This window comes from Anabrus simplex, chromosome 2, assembly GCF_040414725.1.
Source record: "Anabrus simplex isolate iqAnaSimp1 chromosome 2, ASM4041472v1, whole genome shotgun sequence".
NCBI lineage: Eukaryota > Metazoa > Arthropoda > Insecta > Orthoptera > Tettigoniidae > Anabrus > Anabrus simplex.
Window position 1 is genome coordinate 286,196,107 of NC_090266.1, and position 22,538 is coordinate 286,218,644.

The window sequence follows — 22,538 nt, forward strand, 5'->3', positions numbered from 1 at the left end:
ACATTCCATCTTTACTATCGTTAGTACTGTATACACTTTTGATAAAGAGGACTGTAATATCGTAAGGAGTGATGTCCAGTTGAGCGTGGGTACAGTAGTTGCATGCTGGAGGATTGTAGCTAAACTGATAAACGTTTCACGGACGTCGACCTACAAATGGCCTTCATTGAGTAGTGTCTAGGCACGAACCATACAGTATTCTGTGCGCTTGGGAGTTGAATGTTGTTTACATGTGTACCAGTTAAGCTTTAGACATGCCTTAAAAACAGTTACGTGTCCCTGTTGTGCATTTACAGCTGTTTGAGAGGGAGGAAAATGAAACTTACTGTACAGTACTGTAGGAATGTATGTTTGCATCATCCATTTATGTACTCCTACAGTGAAATACATTTAAGGTTCATTCTTCTTTACATATTAGCATAGGAAAATGAACACAACGTAAAAACTGTTCCGATGGACTGCTTATCCATATGTGGCTGCGAGGCGTGACTAGCCTTAAGAATAATGGATAGGAAAAGCATTGCGCAATACGACGTTTTGACGCAGTGACGATACTCAGAGTATCAATGGAAGTAAAGTGCAATTTCCTTTGTTCTTGTATTCTGATTTTAATGTGCCCCCGTTGATAGTAATATTCAGCAATTAGGCCTATGTACCTCCAAAAATAAATCGTCACTTAAGAAACAATACTGCGAATCTGACAACGCTCTTCCTATCCATTATATTTCTTAAGACTGGTCACGCCTTCCAGCCACATATGGATATGCGTCCATCAGAACAATTGTCGTTGTGTTCATGTCCCTATGCTTATGTGTAAAGGAAAATGAACTTGATATACATCATTGTGCAGGAGTGCGTAAATACGTCATGCAAACATACATTCCTAGAAAGCAAAGTCATCTCCGTACAGGCCATGAAGGCCCTTGGAGGGGTGGAAGTTAAGGCTTCCACTATCCGTAACCTCGGCACTTGATGGGGTAGAGTAGTTAGCTCTACGCCCGGCCGCCTTTGCCCCCAGGAATTAACCTGGTACTAATTTTTGGTGCAGGCTGAGTGAACCTCAAGGCCATATGCACTTCCGGATGTGGAAATCTCATTTCTTAAATTTTACGACTTCCTGACGGGGATTCGAACCCACGTCCTTCCGGGCGAACCGAGCATGCCTTTACCGGCTCGGCCAGGCAGCCCCTATACATTCCTAGAGTATAAGGTATTTAAGGTCGATTTCCCTTTACACAGAAGTGTAGGAAATTAATAATAATAATGCTATTTGCTTTACGTCCCACTAACTACTTTTTCGGTCTTCGGAGACGCCGAGGTGCTGGAATTTAGTCCCGCAGGAGTTCGTTTACGTGCCAGTAAGTCTACTGACACGAGGCTGACGTATTTGAGCACCTTCAAATACCACCGGACTGAGCCAGGATCGAACCTGCGCAGTTGGGGTCAGAAGGCCAGCGCAACAACCGTCTGAGCCACTCAGCCCGGCACATAGAAAATTAAATACAACGAAAATTCTTCGGATGGACTACATACCCATATGTGGCTGGGAGGCGTGACCATTCGAGGAAAATCATTGATAGGAAGAGCAATGCTAGTTAGGCGGTATTGTTTCTTAATCCACCAAATATTCCTTTTGATTTGATGAGTAACATTATACACTGACTGACAGAGCAAATGCATCACCAAGAAGGAGTGGTTCGAAAGGGATGAAAGTTGGGGAAAAAACAGAGACGGCACGGACGAATAATTGATGTTTATTTCAAACCGATATGCAGGTTACACAATGCGCACGGCATCGACTCAGTAGGATGTAGGACCACCGCGAGCGGCGATGCACGCAGAAACACGTCGAGGTACAGAGTCAATAAGAGTGCGGATGGTGTCCTGAGGGATTGTTCTCCATTCTCTGTCAAGCATTTGCCACAGTTGGTCGTCCGTACGAGGCTGGGGCAGAGTTTGCAAACGGCGTCCAATGAGATCCCACACGTGTTCGATTGGTGAGAGATCCGGAGAGTACGCTGGCCACGGAAGCATCTGTACACCTCGTAGAGCCTGTTGGGAGATGCGAGCAGTGTGTGGGCAGGCATTATCCTGCTGAAACAGAGCATTGGGCAGCCCCTGAAGGTACGGGAGTGCCACCGGCCGCAGCACATGCTGCACGTAGCGGTGGGCATTTAACGTGCCTTGAATACGCACTAGAGGTGACGTGGAATCATACGCAATAGCGCCCCAAACCACGATGCCGCGTTGTCTAGCGGTAGGGCGCTCCACAGTTACTGCCGGATTTGACCTTTCTCCACGCCGACGCCACACTCGTCTGCGGTGACTATCACTGACAGAACAGAAGCGTGACTCATCGGAGAACACGACGTTCCGCCATTCCCTCATACAAGTCGCTCTAGCCCGGCACCATGCCAGGCGTGTACGTCTATGCTGTGGAGTCAATAGTAGTCTTCTGAGCGGACGCCGGGAGTGCAGGCCTCCTTCAACCAATCGACGGGAAATTGTTCTGGTCGATATTGGAACAGCCAGGGTGTTTTGCACATGCTGAAGAATGGCGGTTGACGTGGCGTGCGGGGCTGCCACCGCTTGGCGGCGGATGCGCCGATCCTCGCGTGCTGACGTCACTCGGGCTGCGCCTGGACCCCTCGCACGTGCCAAATGTCCCTGCGCCAACCATCTTCGCCACAGGCGCTGCACCGTGGACACATCCCTATGGGTATCGGCTGCGATTTGACGAAGCGACCAACCTGGCCTTCTCAGCCCGATCACCATAACCCTCGTAAAGTCGTCTGTCTGCTGGAAATGCCTCCGTTGACGGCGGCCTGGCATTCTTAGCTATACACGTGTCCTGTGGCACACGACAACACGTTCTACAATGACTGTCGGCTGAGAAATCACGGTACGAAGTGGGTCATTCGCCAACGCCGTGTCCCATTTATCGTTCGCTACGTGCGCAGCACAGCGGCGCATTTCACATCATGAGCATACCTCAGTGACGTCAGTCTACCCTGCAATTGGCATAAAGTTCTGACCACTCCTTCTTGGTGTTGCATTTGCTCTGTCAGTCAGTGTATATTAGTATGAGAAATTTATCCATATATATGGTATACTATGACAATAGTATCCTTTGAGACTCCCGACATTTCTAATCAAAATTAGTAGGAATAGACTAATATAAATGAAAATTACATTTCTGAAACGCCTCATTTTGCACTGAGGATCATCATGATCACTTCCTTAATCTAATGGTTAGCCTATAGCAAATGACACTAATCCGTAGGCTACGAGTTTAATTCTTTACTACACCAACAATAATTGATATGGTCTGGTAAGAACAGAACTTTCGCTAGAATAATTAAGGACCTGTTTGATAGTGTGGCAGATGGAAGAACAGAATGAAAACTGCACGTATTACAATGGATAAAATTTGGCTTATTACAGTTATACAAACATTCACACAAGAGCGTTGGAATACACTTCGTTTCCATGCACACTCTAGCATACGTAAACAATAGTCGAAATTACTGCTAGCAATGATAATGAACAGTAATAACGTAATTCTTGACCATGTGTTGGACATAACAAATTAATAACCATAATTTATAATATAAAGCACTTATTAGTTGAGAGAGGATTTCATTTTAAATTTCCTGTCTGTTTTCAGATTATAAACTTATTTGTTGCTGTTATCATGGACAATTTTGATTATTTGACCCGTGACTGGTCTATCTTGGGCCCACATCACTTAGATGAATTCATCCGTCTGTGGAGTGAATATGATCCAGATGCTAAAGGTCGTATTAAGCATCTGGACGTCGTCACTTTACTTCGAAAAATATCTCCTCCTTTGGGTTTCGGAAAACTCTGTCCTCACAGAGTAGCCTGTAAGGTGAGTATGTAAAACCAGTAAATTAATATAATAGTTTAAAAGCTCTTCTAAGAAATATTTCTGTTACTATACTTCTCTAAATACAGATGAAGATAAGGTGCCAGCAACATTAAGATATTTATTCCCAACAACATTTTTTATTAAAAATCGACCCCATTGTGCCCCATTGTTTATTCGTGTCTTATACACGATGATTTACGAATCGTGTTTTGCCTTATTATAAGTAAACTGTAGAAGGTAACATTATCCAGCACGTGCATGATTAAACTGTCTGTATTATGGAAAAGGACTGCATGGAATATATCTGCATTTACCTGCCTCAGTTTAAGGCAACTGACGTCCGAATGTACGGTATCTACGTTATTATCCGTCAGAATGCCACAGTTTCCACTTCCATTCATTTCCGAAGAGCTTTTATCTCTAAATTTCCATACATATCCCCAGAACATTGTATGAAATGAATGAAGAATTTATTTTATCACAATAGAAGTCTTCATCGCGGACAGTCGAGATTTTCTCCTGAAGACGCGGAGCAGAATTCTCTGCGAATCGTGAAGAGTTTCACCTTGTTTCCTTGACACTACATAAACCCAAAAACCAATATCATCTCTACAAAAATATCATTGTAATTGCAATTTACCATTGAAGATACATCGTAGTTTAGTGGAAGAGCGTAATACTTGATGAGGAATTTGTAGTAATTCTGTAAAAATGAATTTCCTCTCAATAAAAAATTAACGATCTGTATAGGAATAGTAATATATTTCAGGCACAAACGGAAATATAGTTCACCCCCTCACATTCCTCAGCTCAGTTCTACTGTATTGTGCTCGCAATGCTTGACTTGACCATATTCAGAACACGAACCAAGAAACAGCAAAAAAATTATCCTGAGATATTACTTCCGACTCATATAAGGGAATATTACGTACTCTATTCCATTTACAGCTTTCTCCTACCTAAGCTAAAGCTGATGTTCTGTTACGACTGGCCAAAAGTGGCTATTTGAATGACCGGTATTAACTGAGGAAACCTTTAAAATAAGCACGAGAAATGAAATAGCTAAGCTGTTTTATATCGCCAAACGCAAAAACCAATGTGGGATAGCAAAGACGCATGCAGTCAATCAATTAATCAACAGAAGAAATCACCAGTCAGTGATTCTGATAATGTGATCGAAGTGGACCATAGAATTGGCTGCACAACAAAACACACTGCCTGCCCTGTAATCAGTAACAGGTAATATTGTTTCTAGTTTCGCAGCTATTCTTCATATTCCCTCACACGATACTTCTAGAGGGAATGCACTGCATTCATAGATATCAAATATTTGAACATATATAACAGGCCCTTGGCAGAACTGTTGTTCACACTTCATCTCGTACAATTGACGAGAGAAGGAGGTAAAAATTCCACTATGACTGAACAGAATTATTTAGATTAGGCCGTGTGTGTAACTCATTTTCCGTATACATATGTCAGTCAATAATAATGGGACGAATAACTGGTGTTGTTCTGCCACTTAAAACATACGTCTTCACCACCATTTACCAATATATAAGAATTGTTCAATTCAAACATAGACTGGTGTCAAGAAACTTACACTATATCTTCACTGCGCGAGCAGTACCCCATATCTGACAGTACTAATCCATTATGTTTCTTAAGACCGGTTACATCTCCCAGTCACATATTGACATACAGTCCACAATTTTCGTTGTGTTCATTTCCTATGCTAACGTGTAAAGGAAAATGAACCTTAAATATATTATACTGTAGGAGTGCGTAAATACGCCATACAAACATACAGTGAGGCATGGTAAGGTTCATTTTCCTTTACACATCAGCTTTCAAACATGAACACAACGAAAATTGTTCTAATGAGCTGCATATCCATTTGCGGCTGGGAAGCGCGACCAGTCTTATGGAAAATAATGGGTAGGAAGAGCATTGTGAGGTACGCCGCAATGCTCCCGCAGCGACGACATGTATTGGGTAGCATACACTATACCAAAATGACAGCATAGTAGTAGTAGTCATGCACCTGTCCCAACGCTGAGTAAGTTTCTCTGTACCCTCCACAATCAAGGACGCTGGTTCCTGATTGAAAAAAATCTTCCACATCGTATACCCTTAAGGGCTTCTTCAACAGACCGAAACCATGAATTGTCTCTAAGACCGGTGATCCGTAACACCCCAGGGATTGCAGCGCGCACTGACCATTGTTGCGTTGGCAACGTGTTGACGTATGATGCCGTGGAGCATAAGCAGTCTTCGAGACTGAATTCCCGATCAAAGTACTTTCTTTGAACAATAATTGAACCACGCTACGTTGTAAACATGAATGGTACTTCAAATTTGTTCTCTAATTACAGACAGACCAGATTTAAGCTGTTACTACAAACTTCAAAATTATGCCCTTACTGGCTGTCCCGTCAGTTACTAAAAGTGTTTCAAACCCTTTCTAGGTTTCACTTGAAATATCCCTATATCTTTTATACGGTAAAACGTTTTTTTCTGTAGTATAGTGAACTTATTTTGTTTGTTGTTCAAGTCCTGATTGCTTTATTCAATATAAAAATGCCCTACTCAGAGCAAGGATGTTCACTAGCTATTTTCTTTCATTTCATATGTATTTATTGAATACTACACATTTAAAATCATATACTTGTCATTCATTTCACATAATGTTAATAGTACAACCACATTGGAGACTTGCATCTATTGATTTATGAATGTATTAATTCGTATTTTTCTTCATAAACTTACAATTCACTTACACTTTTACCAGATGTTATGTTGTACTATCTCATCGAACTGAATTACGTCTTTTACTTGTTGACAGCGCCTGGTATCCATGAATATGCCTTTGAATAGTGATGGCACAGTGTTGTTCAATGCTACCTTGTTTGCTGTTGTGAGAACGTCGTTAAGAATCAAAACAGAAGGAAATATTGATGATGCTAATGCAGAACTAAGAGCTGTGATCAAAAAGATATGGAAGAGAACCAGTCCGAAACTCTTAGACCAAGTTGTCCCACCACCTGGAGGTACTGCATAAGTATTATACTGTAACACAATACAAATATGTAATCATAAGACAATAACTGTAATTATGATCAGGTTAGCAACATTTCTGGTGCTATAAGTTTTCTCCCACTATTGATTTAAAAGCTGCTGTATTGTGTGCAAATTTATAATTCATTACAGGTAATCTTGAGCATTATTACATTTATTGTTTATTTACATGCTTCTGCTAATTTTTAGTTAAGGGTACGTTTAATGTCTGATTTTGAGGGCACATTTTGAGCTAACAAAATTCAATGAAACATGTAGCCCATTAATAAGTTAGACCTGCAAAGACGATTCCTGTCCAACCAGATGATCTGCAGCTGTATCAGTGCCACGCAGTCAGCGTAATGACTCCCTCAAGGGTTTTGATTCATTTTCTTGACCAGAACCACTGCTTCTGATATGAAACACTTTTCAGTTCACCTCATAAGGGTGAGTGAATCCTGATATAGCCTCAGTCCAGGATATAAATCCTTGTATGAACAATAAATCGGGCTCAAATCTCCCAAAAGTAGTCCCTAAACAACAGGGATAATAAAGGCTGGTAACGATTATATTTAAATTAATGTTTTCCGGCCAATAGAACTGACTGCCTGGAAAATATGTCAGAAATATCAGTCCAAACGTTTGAAGTTTCTAGGACTACGGTATTATAGTTACATGAATAAATTCTATTTATCGCAGGGCCTCTCAAACGCCCAAACTCTCACGCGTGCAGAGCGAGGTGCATAGGCTCTGTGCACTGTGCATCGGTACGCTTCGCCTCAACTCGGCTTGACTCGGATGGTGTAGTGTGCTGAGAGCGACGAAGCGTTTGATGGTAGACGACGTGTTTATCAGTGAAATAGATAAGCGCACGACTACAACATAATAATGGAGCAACCTGTTTCGAAGAAAGCAAAGACTTCCGAAAGTTCATTTCAATCGAACTGGGAACTTTCGTATTTTTTGTTTGTTTGTTTGTCGTGACGATAACGCCAAATGCTTAATCTGTGGGACGATAATTACGTGCGTAAGAAAATCGTCTATTGAAAGACACTACAACAGACTACAATAGGAGACGTCAGAGAGAAAGAATTAAGGAAGTTGAAACAGCTCGAAGAAGAGCATTCTATATCCACAAATGAGGTTTGTTCCAGTACTGTAGCATTTTCATTTTGGTTACAGGTTCTGCATTTTTTTAAAATTATGTTTACATTCCTCTCAAACATGTATGTGTATTTCTAATTCACTTTTTTAATTTTTTTAATAACACTGGTAACCTTGTCCCATACAACTGTGCGTCTCCGCTCACCACACGTAAACATTTCGCAGTGGGGGAGAAACAGCAGTGAAGGTGAGGAACGCGGAGACAGGCCGAACGGAGAGACAGGTGTAGGGAGAGAGGAGTGGGGGGTCTGGACTCTGGTCAACCAAGCGAAGTCGTCTTTTGCACCGTGCACAGTGCATGCACCACGCGCATGCACCCTGAGAGGCCCTGATTTATCGTATTAAGTGTAATGAGGTGGAGTACAACTGAGTAACTCGCATTATGAAATACACATTGTTTCTCAACTTAGCAGACCATAGAGATGTAAACTTTCTGACCTGAAAAGTCACACAATCAGACCTACAGCCAGGGCCTAGAAACCAGACGAAGCTGAAAGGTACGTCAGGTGAAAAGAAGTAAAACATTCCTAAGAATTATTGAAGGACTGATTGGAGTATTTAGCTTTTGAAAGTGGTTGTAGGTAAATTATTTCATGTTCATGACAGTATTCAATTCATATCATTGTGTTCTGTGTTCATGGTAACTGATTTATCTTTCTTTTAGAGTTGACGACGAAGTTACGATGATCATTTGTACGTGATACAAACTCCTTTCTTACGGGGTGTGTGCTTGTCACTTGTGACCCAGTCGTATCACAATGTGGAAGTATATACGTTGCAGTGTTGGTTTCAGGCTTCCTAAACATTACTCTGATAATCACATTCATAGGAGCAGCATTATTTTCGTGAAATGCGCCGTAAAATGAGTGCTACACATGGAAATGTTAAATTATCTCACCTTTGAAGCCGCTTATTTATTTCCTATCGAAATAATTAAATATATTTAACTGTACAAGTTACACAAGAAGCTTTCAGATACTTTTTGGTGGGGGTTTCATTTGATACTACTGGAAAAAGTTATATCTTATTTATGCCATCTTGAAGCCACTAAGTTTATCACAAACAATTCTTGTATTGTTCTTCTATTCATCTGTAAACACATGTCATTTTTTATTCAAGTTTACTTGTAAGGAATATTTAGCTTTTTAAAGTGGTTGTGGAAAGTATTTCTTGTTCATGATAGTACTCCATGCACAAATTGTGTACCCTTACTGATTTATCTTCCTTTTACAGTTGAGGACGAAGTGACGGTGGGCAAATTTTATGCTACATTCCTCATACAAGATTACTTCCGTCGATTTAAGAAGAGAAAGGAGCAGGAGCTGAAGGATGGAGACAAGGAGTCTCATAATACTGTAACGCTACAGGTATTTTAAAATATAGTATTAACTTACAGTATTTATGTGATGACATATTTTTCTTGATGGTAAGACGGGTAACACTGTAACAAATAATGGTAAAGAAGGTTCCATTATCTTGAATATCAATAAATTACTGAAGAGTCACTCTCTTCTGAAGAAGAAGTTCAGTATTTAACAACGGTCGTGAACATATGGAACACGCAAAAAAGTAATGCAAAATACCACCCATTGCCTGTAAAGTTTCGATCTCAAAGAAAATTATTCAGATCGGAGTTTCTGATTATAAAATGTGAAAAACATTCCTTTCTGTACCCAACATTTTAGGTGAAATGGAAACAGCAGGGATAATAAAAATAAATCCTACAGGGCTAACTTGAGGTGGTACATTCATAAATGGAAATTTTTATGTAAGAATTTCGTTCAATAAAGGATAACGAACTCAATTTAAAAATTTAAATGCATTAGGAAGATCAAAAAGGGGAGAAAGTGAAGAATGGTAACTTATATATGTAAATATATTTTAGATACTGTAATTTAGTTAATAGCTCGTCCCCAGCCTCATAACGTACAGTAATCATATTTTTTCTTGTTCTGTGTAAAAGCTTGAATAGTTCAGTCGAAATTCAATTTCACTGAAAACCTTGGTAAGTGAACTGATGTGTTGGAAATATTAGGTGTCCCTCTTTGAGTTTCACAGGTTCTTCTTTAGATAGTAGTACAAATTAACTTGATCTGCATCTGTAATGGTAGCGGTTACAGAAATGATAACTGTGCACCTTTCAATACCAAATCATTTTATATAACACTTCCTGTTAGCCTCCGTGGCTCAGGTCCCTCACTTCTGGGTTCCTTGGTTAAAATTCCGGTCACTCCATGTGAGATTTGAGTTCGACAAAGCGGAGACGGAACAGGTTTTTCTTCGGGTACTCCGGTTTTCCCTGTCATCTTTCGTTCCAGCAACGCACTCCAATATCATTTCATCTGTCAGTCATTAACCATTTCCCCAGCGGAGTGCGACAGGCTTCCGCAGCCGGCACAGTTCCTATCCTTACCATTAGATGGGGCTTCGTTCATTCCATTCCTGACCCGCTTGCAACAGGAAATAGGCTGTGAATTTTCATTTTCCAGAAAATTTGGGGATACATAAACTATACTGAACACAAATGCCACTCAGTTTAATTAGTACTATTTCCACTTTCAGGCTGGCCTGAGAACACTCCATGATGCAGGGCCAGAACTGAAGCGTGCTATATCAGGTAATCTGGAAGAGCTGATCGATGATAATCCAGAACCCATGCATAGGGTAAGAGCATATTTTTATCAGTTATGATTATCGTATTTACTTGTATATAGAAACATAATGAAATTATAATATGCTTATAAATTGTTTCAGCGTAACCACTCATTGTTCGGAAGTGTATGGTCATCTATGCGTAGGGGTCATGCGGGTTTTCATCGTGCTCGTTCCCTAAAAGTGAATTCTACTCAAATAAAGGTAAGTTCTAGAGTTATGAATTTGTATTCCAGAAAAACCCATGTTCTTTTCTAAAATATAACTGAATAAACCCCTGTCCAAAACTTTCTTGAAAGATTCTGTCTGGTTAATGCGAATAATCGCCAGTAATATTGTTAACATACTGTGTGCAAATAATTAATCTGATCACTGTTATCTAAGGCAAAATTTGAAATGTAATTATCCGAGAATTTAAGGTGAGTTAAAGTGCACTGAAGGGGAATGTACATGGAGTAGGGAAGGAATCAGCTTTAATTAAGGTTACTAATCACACTGAGTAAACACCTATAAATAATCATTTCAACCATACAAATTCTGCTTCGTTTAAGCATTGTTTTCTTTATACATAAATTATTTCCAGCTTATTAGAATAAGCATCGAGGTGCTTACCTTAAAATCCATTATGACTTCATCACCTTAGAAACCTCAACGGTAAATATAATTTTAAATAGTATTATTCCGCAAATTGAGACGAAATATGGCCTTTCCTTGTGTGTGTAAAATTAAAGTAGAATGTGCTTAATAATATAACGTATTAATAAGTTGTAAGGGCTCATGTTCTTGTGTTAGTTATCTGTAGTAATTCATCCATATGTGTCTTGAAGGCGTGACCAGTCTTAAGAATAATAGTAAATAGGAAGGGCATTGTGGGATACAAGGATTTGTTTCTTAAGCAACGATATATGCGATTTTATGTAGATCCGATACCCGGTGAGGTTATAAAATACGCTGAGAATCAACTGGATTGTACTTAGTGCAGCACCGTCGGTTCATATCTTCCCCCCAGTAGCCGTCTCAAGCACCACTCAAGTAATACTGCTCGTTATATTTCTTTGTTATCGGAAGGTCTAGCCTTATCCATACGGTCCCGTAACGTGAAGTGGCAGCAGAACTGATATTTTCATTGATGAAGTAATGGAATACAATATTACATCGAAGAAACTCGTATGCATTGTCAAAAATATTACATTACAGGACATATATTCTTCCTCAAACAGTATATAACTAATAAATGGAAGCCAATTTTAACATTATTTTCAATAATATATTTTCGGAAACAACTATGTAAATCTCTGTTCTGAGTGTTGGCTAATCATCTACTTCAGCGAAGTCATGCGATAACGATTGTGTTAACCATACTCATTCCGTTCATTGCGTAGTGAGCTCAGAGCTAAGAACGCAGATTATTTCTTATTTTAAAAATTCATTTAGAGGATTGAAGGCACAAAATGATACGGCAGTCGCAATATCCAATACCAGGGTTATTATTAAATCAAATAGACGTTACTCAGAAAGTACATAAGCTAAGTTGTTAAATATGCAATTGGAAGTGGGTCAGACAGGTTTTTCAAAATTAACTGCTGTATAGGGAAATTGAACTCATTCAATACCTGGTTTTCACCAGATAATAGATCCGATGAAAAACCCAGTATGTTTCAAATGGAGAAATAACTAGAAAATGACACTGATCAACGAGAATCGTTAAACATTTATATTGCTTGAAATTACTACGTTCCAGATAATGTTTGGTTTTGAATAGTGGCGTGAGATACAGGGGCATGATTTAGTCACGCACGTGTAATAGCCGAATTCCAGCAAAGAACAGAGCAAGCAGAAAACTCGTCAAGTACATCGGAAGCATAGCCTGACGGAATGTAAACATTTTATATATTATTATATACGTATCCGCTAGAGTTCTCAAGAAGAGAAATATAATAATTGCAATCCTTTCAAGCTGAATGCCACTCAGGTAATTTTAAATAATTTACGAACAGTTTAACAGAGGTGTTTATATATTTTACTATGGTTTAAAAACCACAGTATAATGAAACACACACACATTTCATTTCAGGTTTTAGGTTATGTAAGATATCAACAAATGATGATCTACATATAACGTACTCTGATTAACGTGCCTGGTGTAAAGCACATATATTTGAGCTACACAACTGCCAGAATTATAAATCTAAAGACTAACTATCTTCTATGTTATATCGCTGCCGAATTTTATTAACCTGTACTTCAAAACTGCAAAGTAAATAGAGAGTACGGCGTATGAGACGGAAACATTTCTATAAATTTCGGGATAAATTACACTTCAGAAGATTTAAACGTCGTGTACAATTGCTTCTTGAAAATAAACTGAATGTTTAATTTTAATTAATGGTCCAGTCCAATATTCCAAACCCAAACCCCATGGCACTACAGCCCTTGAAGGGCCTTGGCCTACCAAGCGACTGCTGCTCAGCCCGAAGGCCTGCAGATTACTAGGTGTCGTGTGGTCAGCACGACGAATCCTCTCGGCCGTTATTCTTGGCTTTCTAGACCGGGGCCGCTATCTCACCGTCAGATAGCTCCTCAATTCTAATCACGTAGGCTGAGTGGACCTCGAACCAGCCCTCAGATCCAGGTAAAAATCCCTGGCCTGGCCGGGAATCGAACCCGGGGCCTCCGGGTGAGAGGCAGGCACGCTACCCCTACACCACGGGGCCGGCCCAGTCCAATATTACTCTGCGATATATCGTTATATGTCAAACAAACGCCCTAAATTGAACGTTTTGATCTGTCTTATTTCTTCCTCGTAAATTGCAATGTTGTGTTACAAGAATACATCCAAGGAATAAGTCGTCTTTCATGTTTGTATGGTGACTCTAATGAATTATTATATAGGAAGCCTATACACATATATCTCTATCTCTACTACCTTCCATTTTGAGCATTATCCAAACTGCGTATCGCTATGTAATTCTTCTATCTGATTACTAATCTCTGGAAGTGATTTTCCTTCAGGGGTTCTTCCTCCTTCCCCTCTCTTTCTTTTGATTACACTTCTCGTAACGTACCCCCTTGCACAAGAAGATCCTTCCTTCGGGCATCCATGTTTCTAAAAAAGGCAAATATCTCAAAAAATGTCCATAAGTTCAAACATTCCATCATTCCCCAGTTTAATCAATTTGGACTATATTTCCATGAGGAGAACTGTAAATTCCCCCTAACCTCCCCCCCCCCCCCCCCGCGTTTATTTACCTTTCCCTCTATGAGCCCAGATATCTTCCAAGTTCTGTCCTTGTTTCTTTTTCTTTTCTACAGCTACTGATGTACTACAGGTGCTAGCCCCCGATTCAACATCAGGTGTTGAGCATTCACTCACTGGTCGCCGCTCAGTACTGATAAAAATGTCCTCATTCTCTGTAGCTCTCAGCAAACCAATTGGCACATGCTCCACTCCTGTTTCTTGGGCGTCATAATTTCTTCTTCCGTGTTGTGTTGGTGGCACTGCACTACCTTCTCGCGCCAAGGCTTCCAAATGGGATAATAATTAATTGTTTCTCCAACCATCGCCTATGGTGAACAGTCCGTTGCCCCTTATGAACGCTCTAAGGCTCTCACTTCTTGCTCTTCCCAGGTGGAATCGAAGAACTCTAATTTCCTTTCTTTCTTCAGCTCCCAGGTCTCTCAGGATCCATACTTCCGTCCCTTGTCTATTCTTGGCATTCCGGAGAATTCCATAGGCTTTCATTCCAGACACCAACTGTACTTTAATCGGCCTGTTTCCTTGGGTTCTTCCTATTCTCTGCACGTCATCCACATCGAATTCCGTGCAATTTACTTAAACTCCTGCTGTAAGCACTTCTATCACAAAAGATAATAATGCAAATTTAACCTCGCCTCTATTCTCTATAATCACATATATGATCAGGCATCTGCTATGAAGGGCAAGCGTTGATCTTCGGACCTGCACCTCCAGCTCCCGTGTGCGCTACTCCAATACGAAGCGATGTTCCTTTGCAATTTCCACTTGCTCCTGGTATTTACCTGCCATGTCACATCTCAGGCTACCTTTCAAGTCCCGAATGTCCTTATTTTGTTCCATGATCAGCTCTCTCTTTGCGTCTGCTTGGCTGACCTCTTTTACCACCTCTTTATATTTTTCAATATTCTCCTAACTAAATGGTCCAGGATTGCTTTTCACTCCTTCAATTACCAATAGCACCGCGATCACCACCGCTGCTAATACCATTTCAAAGTAATTTATACCACATTTTAGTCCACATACTTGGTACTTTATGCGGTTATTACATCGGCCGATGACCGCTCGGTAGAGTTCTATGCCCATCCCCATTTCACTTACGCAACAAACACTCACGCACACACGTCTGCTTAGCTTGTATGGCTCCAATCGCACTGAATTCTGTCCATTCGATTCAGTCATTCTTTCATTCAGAGTGGGATATTCTCTCCGTAGCTGCTGGAGTGCCGCAGCTATAGGTCCATTGGATTTAATTCATCCATTCAGTGATGCGTTCATGCATAAATTCATCCACACATTCATTCATCGACTCATTCGACTAGGAATGCTCTTCTCCCGTTTGGTGGTTAGGCGTGACTGCGGGAGAAGTGTTTATTCATTCATGCAAACATTAATTCTGCATTCATGCATGCAGCCATCCATTCATTCATTTCATGTATAGTGTCCGTTGAATGTGGGGGAGAAATCCGTACAGACTTGTGATAAATAAATAGACATAATGGCTTAATGGGTCGTTCTTGAATATTATAGTCTTCTCAAGTTCTTAAAAGTATTTTATATTCTTGGGAGATCTTCCATGATACCATTTGTTAGCACAGGCTGAGATGTCTACTTTATATTGAACATTAAATCGGACTTTATACCAGTAGACTAAAAATCTTAAGATACGGCGCAGAAATCAGAACCAATGAAGATATCGTGGCTGCAGGAGCAATATCGCGTATCCGACAATACACTTCCTATCCAATACACTCCTTAAGACTGGTCACGCCTCCAATTCACATTAGGATATGCAGTCTATCCGAACAATTTTGGTTGTGTTCATTTTCTTATGCTAATGTGTAAAATAAAATTAATCTCAAATACATTATACTCTATGAGTGCTTAAAAACGTCATGGCAACATACATTCCTTTTGTCCAATGCGCTTTACCCTCTACCATTTCGTCGAACTCCTTTTGACCAACGACGTTCCGTCCACAATTCCTTGTCCTCAAACAGATCGCTTACTAACTGTTACGTCCAACAAAATGTTACACCCTCGGATATTCCGTCACTTTTTTGGCTCTTCCACACCACTACAGTGATAAAGTTTTCCATTGTTTTGTCTATTTCATTACTATTATCAACTGAAGAAAAATATAATGAATATTCATTTTCATGGTAATTATGCCCTGAATAATCGAAACGAATCTTAGTAAGCATAAACTGTATATATACCACGTATCTTCCTTTACACGTAAGCATAAGAAAATGGACACAATGAAAATTGTTCTGATTGACTTCATGTCCGTATGTGGCCGAGAGTTGTGATCAGTCTTAAGAACAATACAAAGAGCGTTTTGGGATACGGGGTTTTGTTTCTTAAGAAACGACATGTCTAAAACGTAGGAATGTATATTTGCATGAAATATTTACCCACTCCTTCAGCATAATGTATTTATAGTTAATTTTCCTTTACAGAGAAGCATAAGAAAATGAGCACAACGAAACTTGTTCTGATGGACTGCATATCCATATATCCATACATGGCTCTGAGGCGTGACCGGTCTTGAGGAAAATAGTGGACAGGAAGGGCATTGTGGGATATGAAGTTTATGTTCCTTAAGCGACGAAAATATCTTTTTTCCGAAACAAACAGGACACCTCATAATATTACCAAGAGAAGAAATTCTACCCCATAAATTTTAACCTTACATTAGGTCGATATGGAGTTATTATTATTATTATTATTATTATTATTATTATTATTATTATTATTATTATTATTATTATTATCTTTGCTTTACTTACGGCGTTGATGGGACTTCAGTACCTCATGGGGATTACTGTAAGTACCTAAGTCATTTAATCACATATACGGAATTGCAAAAAATAATTACAGATTTCTTCATATGATTATGAGGGTACTTAAGTGCTGTAGTAAGTATGTACAGGAATGGGCCTATGTCTCTTGTAAGAACACAATTATAGTAAGGTTCCAGTGTACGGGACCCGCAATTACTTGATTCGGGAACTGGGAAAATCAAAGAAAAGCGGCACGTTCTTTTTTCTGGTCGATTTCTGATATAAGAATAGTGTTACGAAAATATCGTAAACTTTTGTCTGGAAAGACTTGAGAGAAAGGAGACGATCTGTTCGACTAGGCGGTTGTTCCGAGCCATAAGTAGAGAGATGGCGTGAAATGAAATTAGTGGGTGAAAACGTTTGAGTGGTGTTTTTGACAGTGTGAAAGATCACAAGACCCACTTAAAAAATACGACTGTTTAATACAAATCATAAATGCTGTAGCTTCGGTTTGTATTCCAGTGAAACAGCCTTCCTGTTTTTTTAATCATACCCGTACACCGTGGTGGGACACAGAATGTTCCCGAATGATTGCAAGAATGAAACTTGCTTTTAAACAATATCAATGTCTTCCTTCCCGGGAAAAATATTCTAATTATCAACGCATCAACGCACATGTCAAAAGATTTTTAAAGCAGAAAAAGCGATCCAGTTGGCGAAGATGCTGTGATGAAATTAGCAGGGAAACCCCGCTTACTATAATCTGGAATAAAATAAGATCCTTAAAAGGGGTGTGGAGTAGCTTCCCACGTTCCTCGTTTCCGTCTGATTGCGTCGAGGCTTTTCATAGCCATATCGTCTTGCTCCACCGACTGTGCCGCAGTTGCCCGGTTGGCGCTTTTCAACCAACTGGGATCGCACTCATTTTCTGTTACGGCCATTTACTTATACGGAACTCCAGCTGGCGTTAAAACATAACAACAACACTGCCCCTGGTAAGGACTACTTCCAGTATTCGATGTTATCCCATCTCCCTCGCACAGCGCGTGTTCTATCACTAGACATTTTTAACAACATTTCGACACGGGAAGAATTACCTTTGGACTGGATTACTCAAATTGTCATCCCTATTCTGAAGCCTGGAAAGGATCCTAGTGATCCTTCTTCTTATAGAGCAATTGCTCTTTCCTTGTGTGTGGTAAAGACTCTGGAAAGGATGGTGAAAACACGACTTGAGTGGTGGTTAGAACACTAGCAGCTGCTTCCTCAGTCGCAATATGGATTCCGCCGTGGGAGAGGAACATTGGACAATCTCAGTATATTCACTTCTGCAATAGACCATGCTTTTGCGATTAATGGATATCTTATGGCTCTCTCACTGGATATCAACTCAGCTTATGATAACGTCAGTATACCGGTTCCCTTCAGTAAGCTTCAAACATTCCATATCCCTCCAGCTTTTATATATGGTCTTCAGACATTGTTACAAGAACGATATATCTACGTACGAGATGGACACAGTCGTTTACATGGCCCTAATCGCGTGTGTAAAGGTCTCCCACAGGGTGCTGTGCTCAGCCCACTTTTGTATACAATTTATACTGCTGATCCTGAGTGTCTGTTAAGCCCCTCGATTCACGTTTTAAAATACGCGGACGATGTGTGTATTTACACTACTTCATCTAGCTTCGAGGTTACACCTCTTCGTTTACATTATGCGGCCTGCGATCTGGCAAAATGGTTGCATAATAATGGTCTTAAATTGTCTCCATCGAAATCTACTGTGGTGACTTTTACCCGGACGAGAACTTTACCTCAGCTTGGAGATATCAATTTAGGACCATTCAGTTCCCAGTGAAATCATCATTACGTCTGTTGGGTATGCACTTTGATAGTCGACTAAATTGGAGTTGCCATATTGCTCACCTTCCAAAAATTGAACGAGCTTTAATATTCTCCGCTTTGTGACCCGTACCTGGTGGGGAGCTGATACTGTTGTACTTTTGACTCTGTATCGTTCTATGATACGCTCCATGAATGATTATGAGTGTTTTTCTTATGGGAATGCTCCTGCATATGTCACGAAGAAACTCGACACCATACAATTTCAGGCGATCCGCATCTGTTTGGGTGTTATGAGATCCACACCAACAAATACTCTCTTAATAGAAGCTGGAGAATTATCTTTGAAAATGCGCCAAGAAATTATAGGCAAGAAATTTCTGTTACAACGTTCTGCTATTACAGAGCATCCCATTCTGATTGCACTTAAACGATTGACAGTTATCGACGAGAGATATGGACGACGCTCACGATACAAGCCACAGCTTCTGTTACACTGCTACAACGAACTGAAAATGATTTTCGCACTAACTCTAAAAACACGAACCATGCCCGGATTTAAAGCCAGCTTTCAGTGTTATTCATATCGACTGTCGATATACTATCTACCTAGATATCTCACCACAGAAGCTCATACACAGAACTGCATTCCAGCTCTGATTCGCTCCATGTGGCCCAATAGTACTAATTATATCTTCACAGATGGTTCCAAATACGAAGACTCGGTGGGATATGCATATTACTGCCAACAAATGGGAGAATGTGGTGGTTTCAAACTGCCGCCCGAAACCTCTATTTATACAGCGGAAATTTTAGCTATATGTGCTGCACTTCGTTTTTGTCAAAACAAGCGATTCGATTCCGCTCTCATCATTACTGACTCCCAAAGTGTTATGAAGAAATTACAAAATCTCAGGTGGAATCTCCAAACGCATGGTTACTGTTATGACATCGCGGAGCGAGCTTTTAACATCTACTCTTCAGGTTACTCCATTGCATTTCATTGGGTCAAAGGACATAGTGGAATTTTCGGCAATGAAAAAGCTGACGTACTAGCCAAACGTGGTGCATCGGAAGGGCTATTTACAGCGCTGCAACTTCCATGAATGGATTTCATTCCAACTATTCGACAACAAATTCGTCACAAATGGTCTACGGCATGGGAAACATCTCAACTGCATAAAGGTAGAGCTTATGCTCTCGTACAATACAACATCCCTCCTAAGCCATGGTATTATAAGTTTCATCGGTCACGAGGTCTAACGGTATCCGTCATCCGAATGCGGCTCAATCGTGGATCATTCCCTTCACATCTCCATCGCATAGGAGTTTTGTCTTCACCGCGCCGTCGATGTCAGTATGGGGATGATGGAGATCTCAACCACATTTTGTTTCAGTGTGGCCTTTATGAAGCTTCTCAAAGCCGCTTTTTATCTCAACTATCTGATCTACAAGTGCCGTTCCCAACCAGCGCTGCATTGGTGTTGCACGGCGGAAACAATTCAGTTCTCAATGCTGTGATGGACTTTTTGAGAACCGCGGAAATAAGAATTCGACTTTGTGCTCTTCGCATTGTTGCCAGTGTTTTGTAGTGTTTTGCGTTGTGTTTTGTTTTTTGTTTTGTTCGTTCTCCCACTCTTCTTCCGGAAGAGATATTCAAGTGTAGTGTTCTCTACTTGAAGACTGTGGCAATTTGATTTTCATTCTTATATGATCTTTGCACTGACAATTTATTTTTTTGTATGTGTGCTGTGAGTGTTCCTTGTACATGGAGGATGAAAAAATGTTGTTCCAACAAAGGTCAATTAAATAAATTAAAAAAATAACTCAACACCCTGGCTTAACGAACTTCAAAAAGACTTCAAAAAACGCAAACATAATTATGTTCAACAGACATCCTAGGGAAAGACATTTTAGATACTAGAGTAAACAACTGGGAAGTAACATCAGAGCAACCACAACAAAAACACGGCACAGGGAGGTGAGAAGTGTAATGGAGTGGCCCCTCACCACAGCTAGCCTGTGGCGAAAGTGGGCCTTCACAGGATGGGGAAGCCCATTCGGCACAACCTTGCTTTTTCCTATTCAAGCACAAGGCACCTAATGATAATATACTACATTGTACACAAACATATTAACCTGTATGTTTGATCAAACTAAAGCCATTCACAGACCACATATTGACAAGCACCAGCACTGCATTCACAAACTTTTTCATTTCAAGTCGTGAAATAAAGTTTTCATAGCTGCCGCTATCTTTTTTGTCATTCTAGAATTCCTTCTTCGTAAATTTTACTGATCACTCTCGTACTTCTCAATGAAGCCCACATTTTTCTAGTTATCCATTTCAATTTCTCTTACTTCTTTTGACACTGTGCATGTTCAAGGGTTTCTCCATTTTCCTCGTCGGAGGTTGAAAACCCTGAATTAACAAACGAGAATATTATTAGTTAAAATGGGGGGCTACTAAACTATAATAGGAGTATACTGTGTTCAAAACTTTTCCTGTGATAAAATAGGGAATGTTCTCTCCTTTTGCACCTGAACAGTATTAATGACAGTGGTAGCCCACTTCAATAAGGTATTACTTGGCTCGAGTGTGCCAACATCCCAGGATTGTGGTGCCTTCCTTTTCTGCAAACTATTATTATTTAGAATGTCATCCAAACGGAACAAAAAAAGCATATCAGTCACTATCTTAATTTAAGTCTTGCCGGGTTGAGTGGCTCAGACAATTGAGGTGCTGGCATTTTGGAACCAACTTGGCAGGTTCGATCCTGGCTCAGTCCGTTGATATTTGAAGGTGCTCAAATACGTCTGCCTCGTGTCGGTAGATTTAATGACACGTAAAATAACTCCTGCGGGACTAAATTCCGGCAGCTTGCTGTCTCCAAAAACTGTAAACGTATTTAGTGGGACGTAAAGCAAAGAAAATTTATTATTATTATTATTATTATTATTATTATTATTATTATTATTATTATTATTATTATTATTAAGGCGCGGATGGCTGTAAGTAGCTTAGGTAGGCAGGGAATACGTTCGGTAAGGCATTCTCTGCAGTCTTTCTCAGTCTCTGGGCTAATGTGCTCCGTAAAAATAACGCTATGAACACCAGGTGTCGAGTTCTTCCTCTTAACTGCCTTCGTCCACAGGGCCCGACGGTCTAGGTTCTTAGGGAATCTACATCAATCCATATTGTAAAACAATGACGTTCTCTCCATGAAAAAAAAGAACAAACATGCGTGTCTACGTTTGACACGTACTAGCCTACGAGAAGGAAAACTTACCGAAGAAAAGCAATGCCGGGTTATCCTTTCCTGTCACTTCTATTGTCACAACCACACACACAAAGTCCTATGATAAAGAACGGTTCCATTAGGCAACTTGTCACAGGTAACTTACTGGGTGAATACAAACTTATGACTAGCAACTCGCTCACACTGCTCCCCAGTCAGCCGTGGTGCAGAACAATATGGCTGTAGCTTTCAAGGAGTAATCCTGTTTGGCCTGGCTAAGGGCCACTCCGTTACCCTTCTCACCTCCCTGGGTCGGCAGAACGTAAACAAGCCTTCTCGGAAAGAATGAAAACCTATTGGAAAAACAAGAAGAACCCACAGAGGAAATGATAGAGTTATTTGCTTGACGTCTATCAATATTGGGAGAATTCGCTAATAATAATAATAATAATAATAATATTAATAATTTTGACATTAAAACAGGTAATACGCATGAAAACTGGAGCGTAATCAAACCCAAATTACGGAATTTACGATAAAATGAAAATAAAATAAATGTAATCAAATGAGTTAAGAAGCAACCAGTCCCAAAATAAAAAATAATATATGGTGATCACACGAACAAGTTTATAATATTTAAAATAAAGGAATTA

General features: G+C 40.1%; 1 protein-coding gene across 4 annotated transcripts in view; it reads left to right on the forward strand.

The window, feature by feature from the left end:
* The window catches only part of Ca-alpha1D (Ca[2+]-channel protein alpha[[1]] subunit D), a 1,069,984-nt gene that overhangs the window by 1,016,698 nt on the left and 30,748 nt on the right, over nucleotides 1-22,538 (forward strand). For all 4 annotated transcript variants that reach the window (XM_067140589.2, XM_067140588.2, XM_067140586.2 and 1 more), the window contains 5 exons: nucleotides 3,668-3,892; nucleotides 6,738-6,942; nucleotides 9,347-9,480; nucleotides 10,676-10,777; nucleotides 10,868-10,969. In XM_067140589.2, the coding sequence (XP_066996690.2) occupies nucleotides 3,668-3,892; nucleotides 6,738-6,942; nucleotides 9,347-9,480; nucleotides 10,676-10,777; nucleotides 10,868-10,969 (768 nt within the window). The remainder of the gene's footprint in view (nucleotides 1-3,667; nucleotides 3,893-6,737; nucleotides 6,943-9,346; nucleotides 9,481-10,675; nucleotides 10,778-10,867; nucleotides 10,970-22,538) is intronic.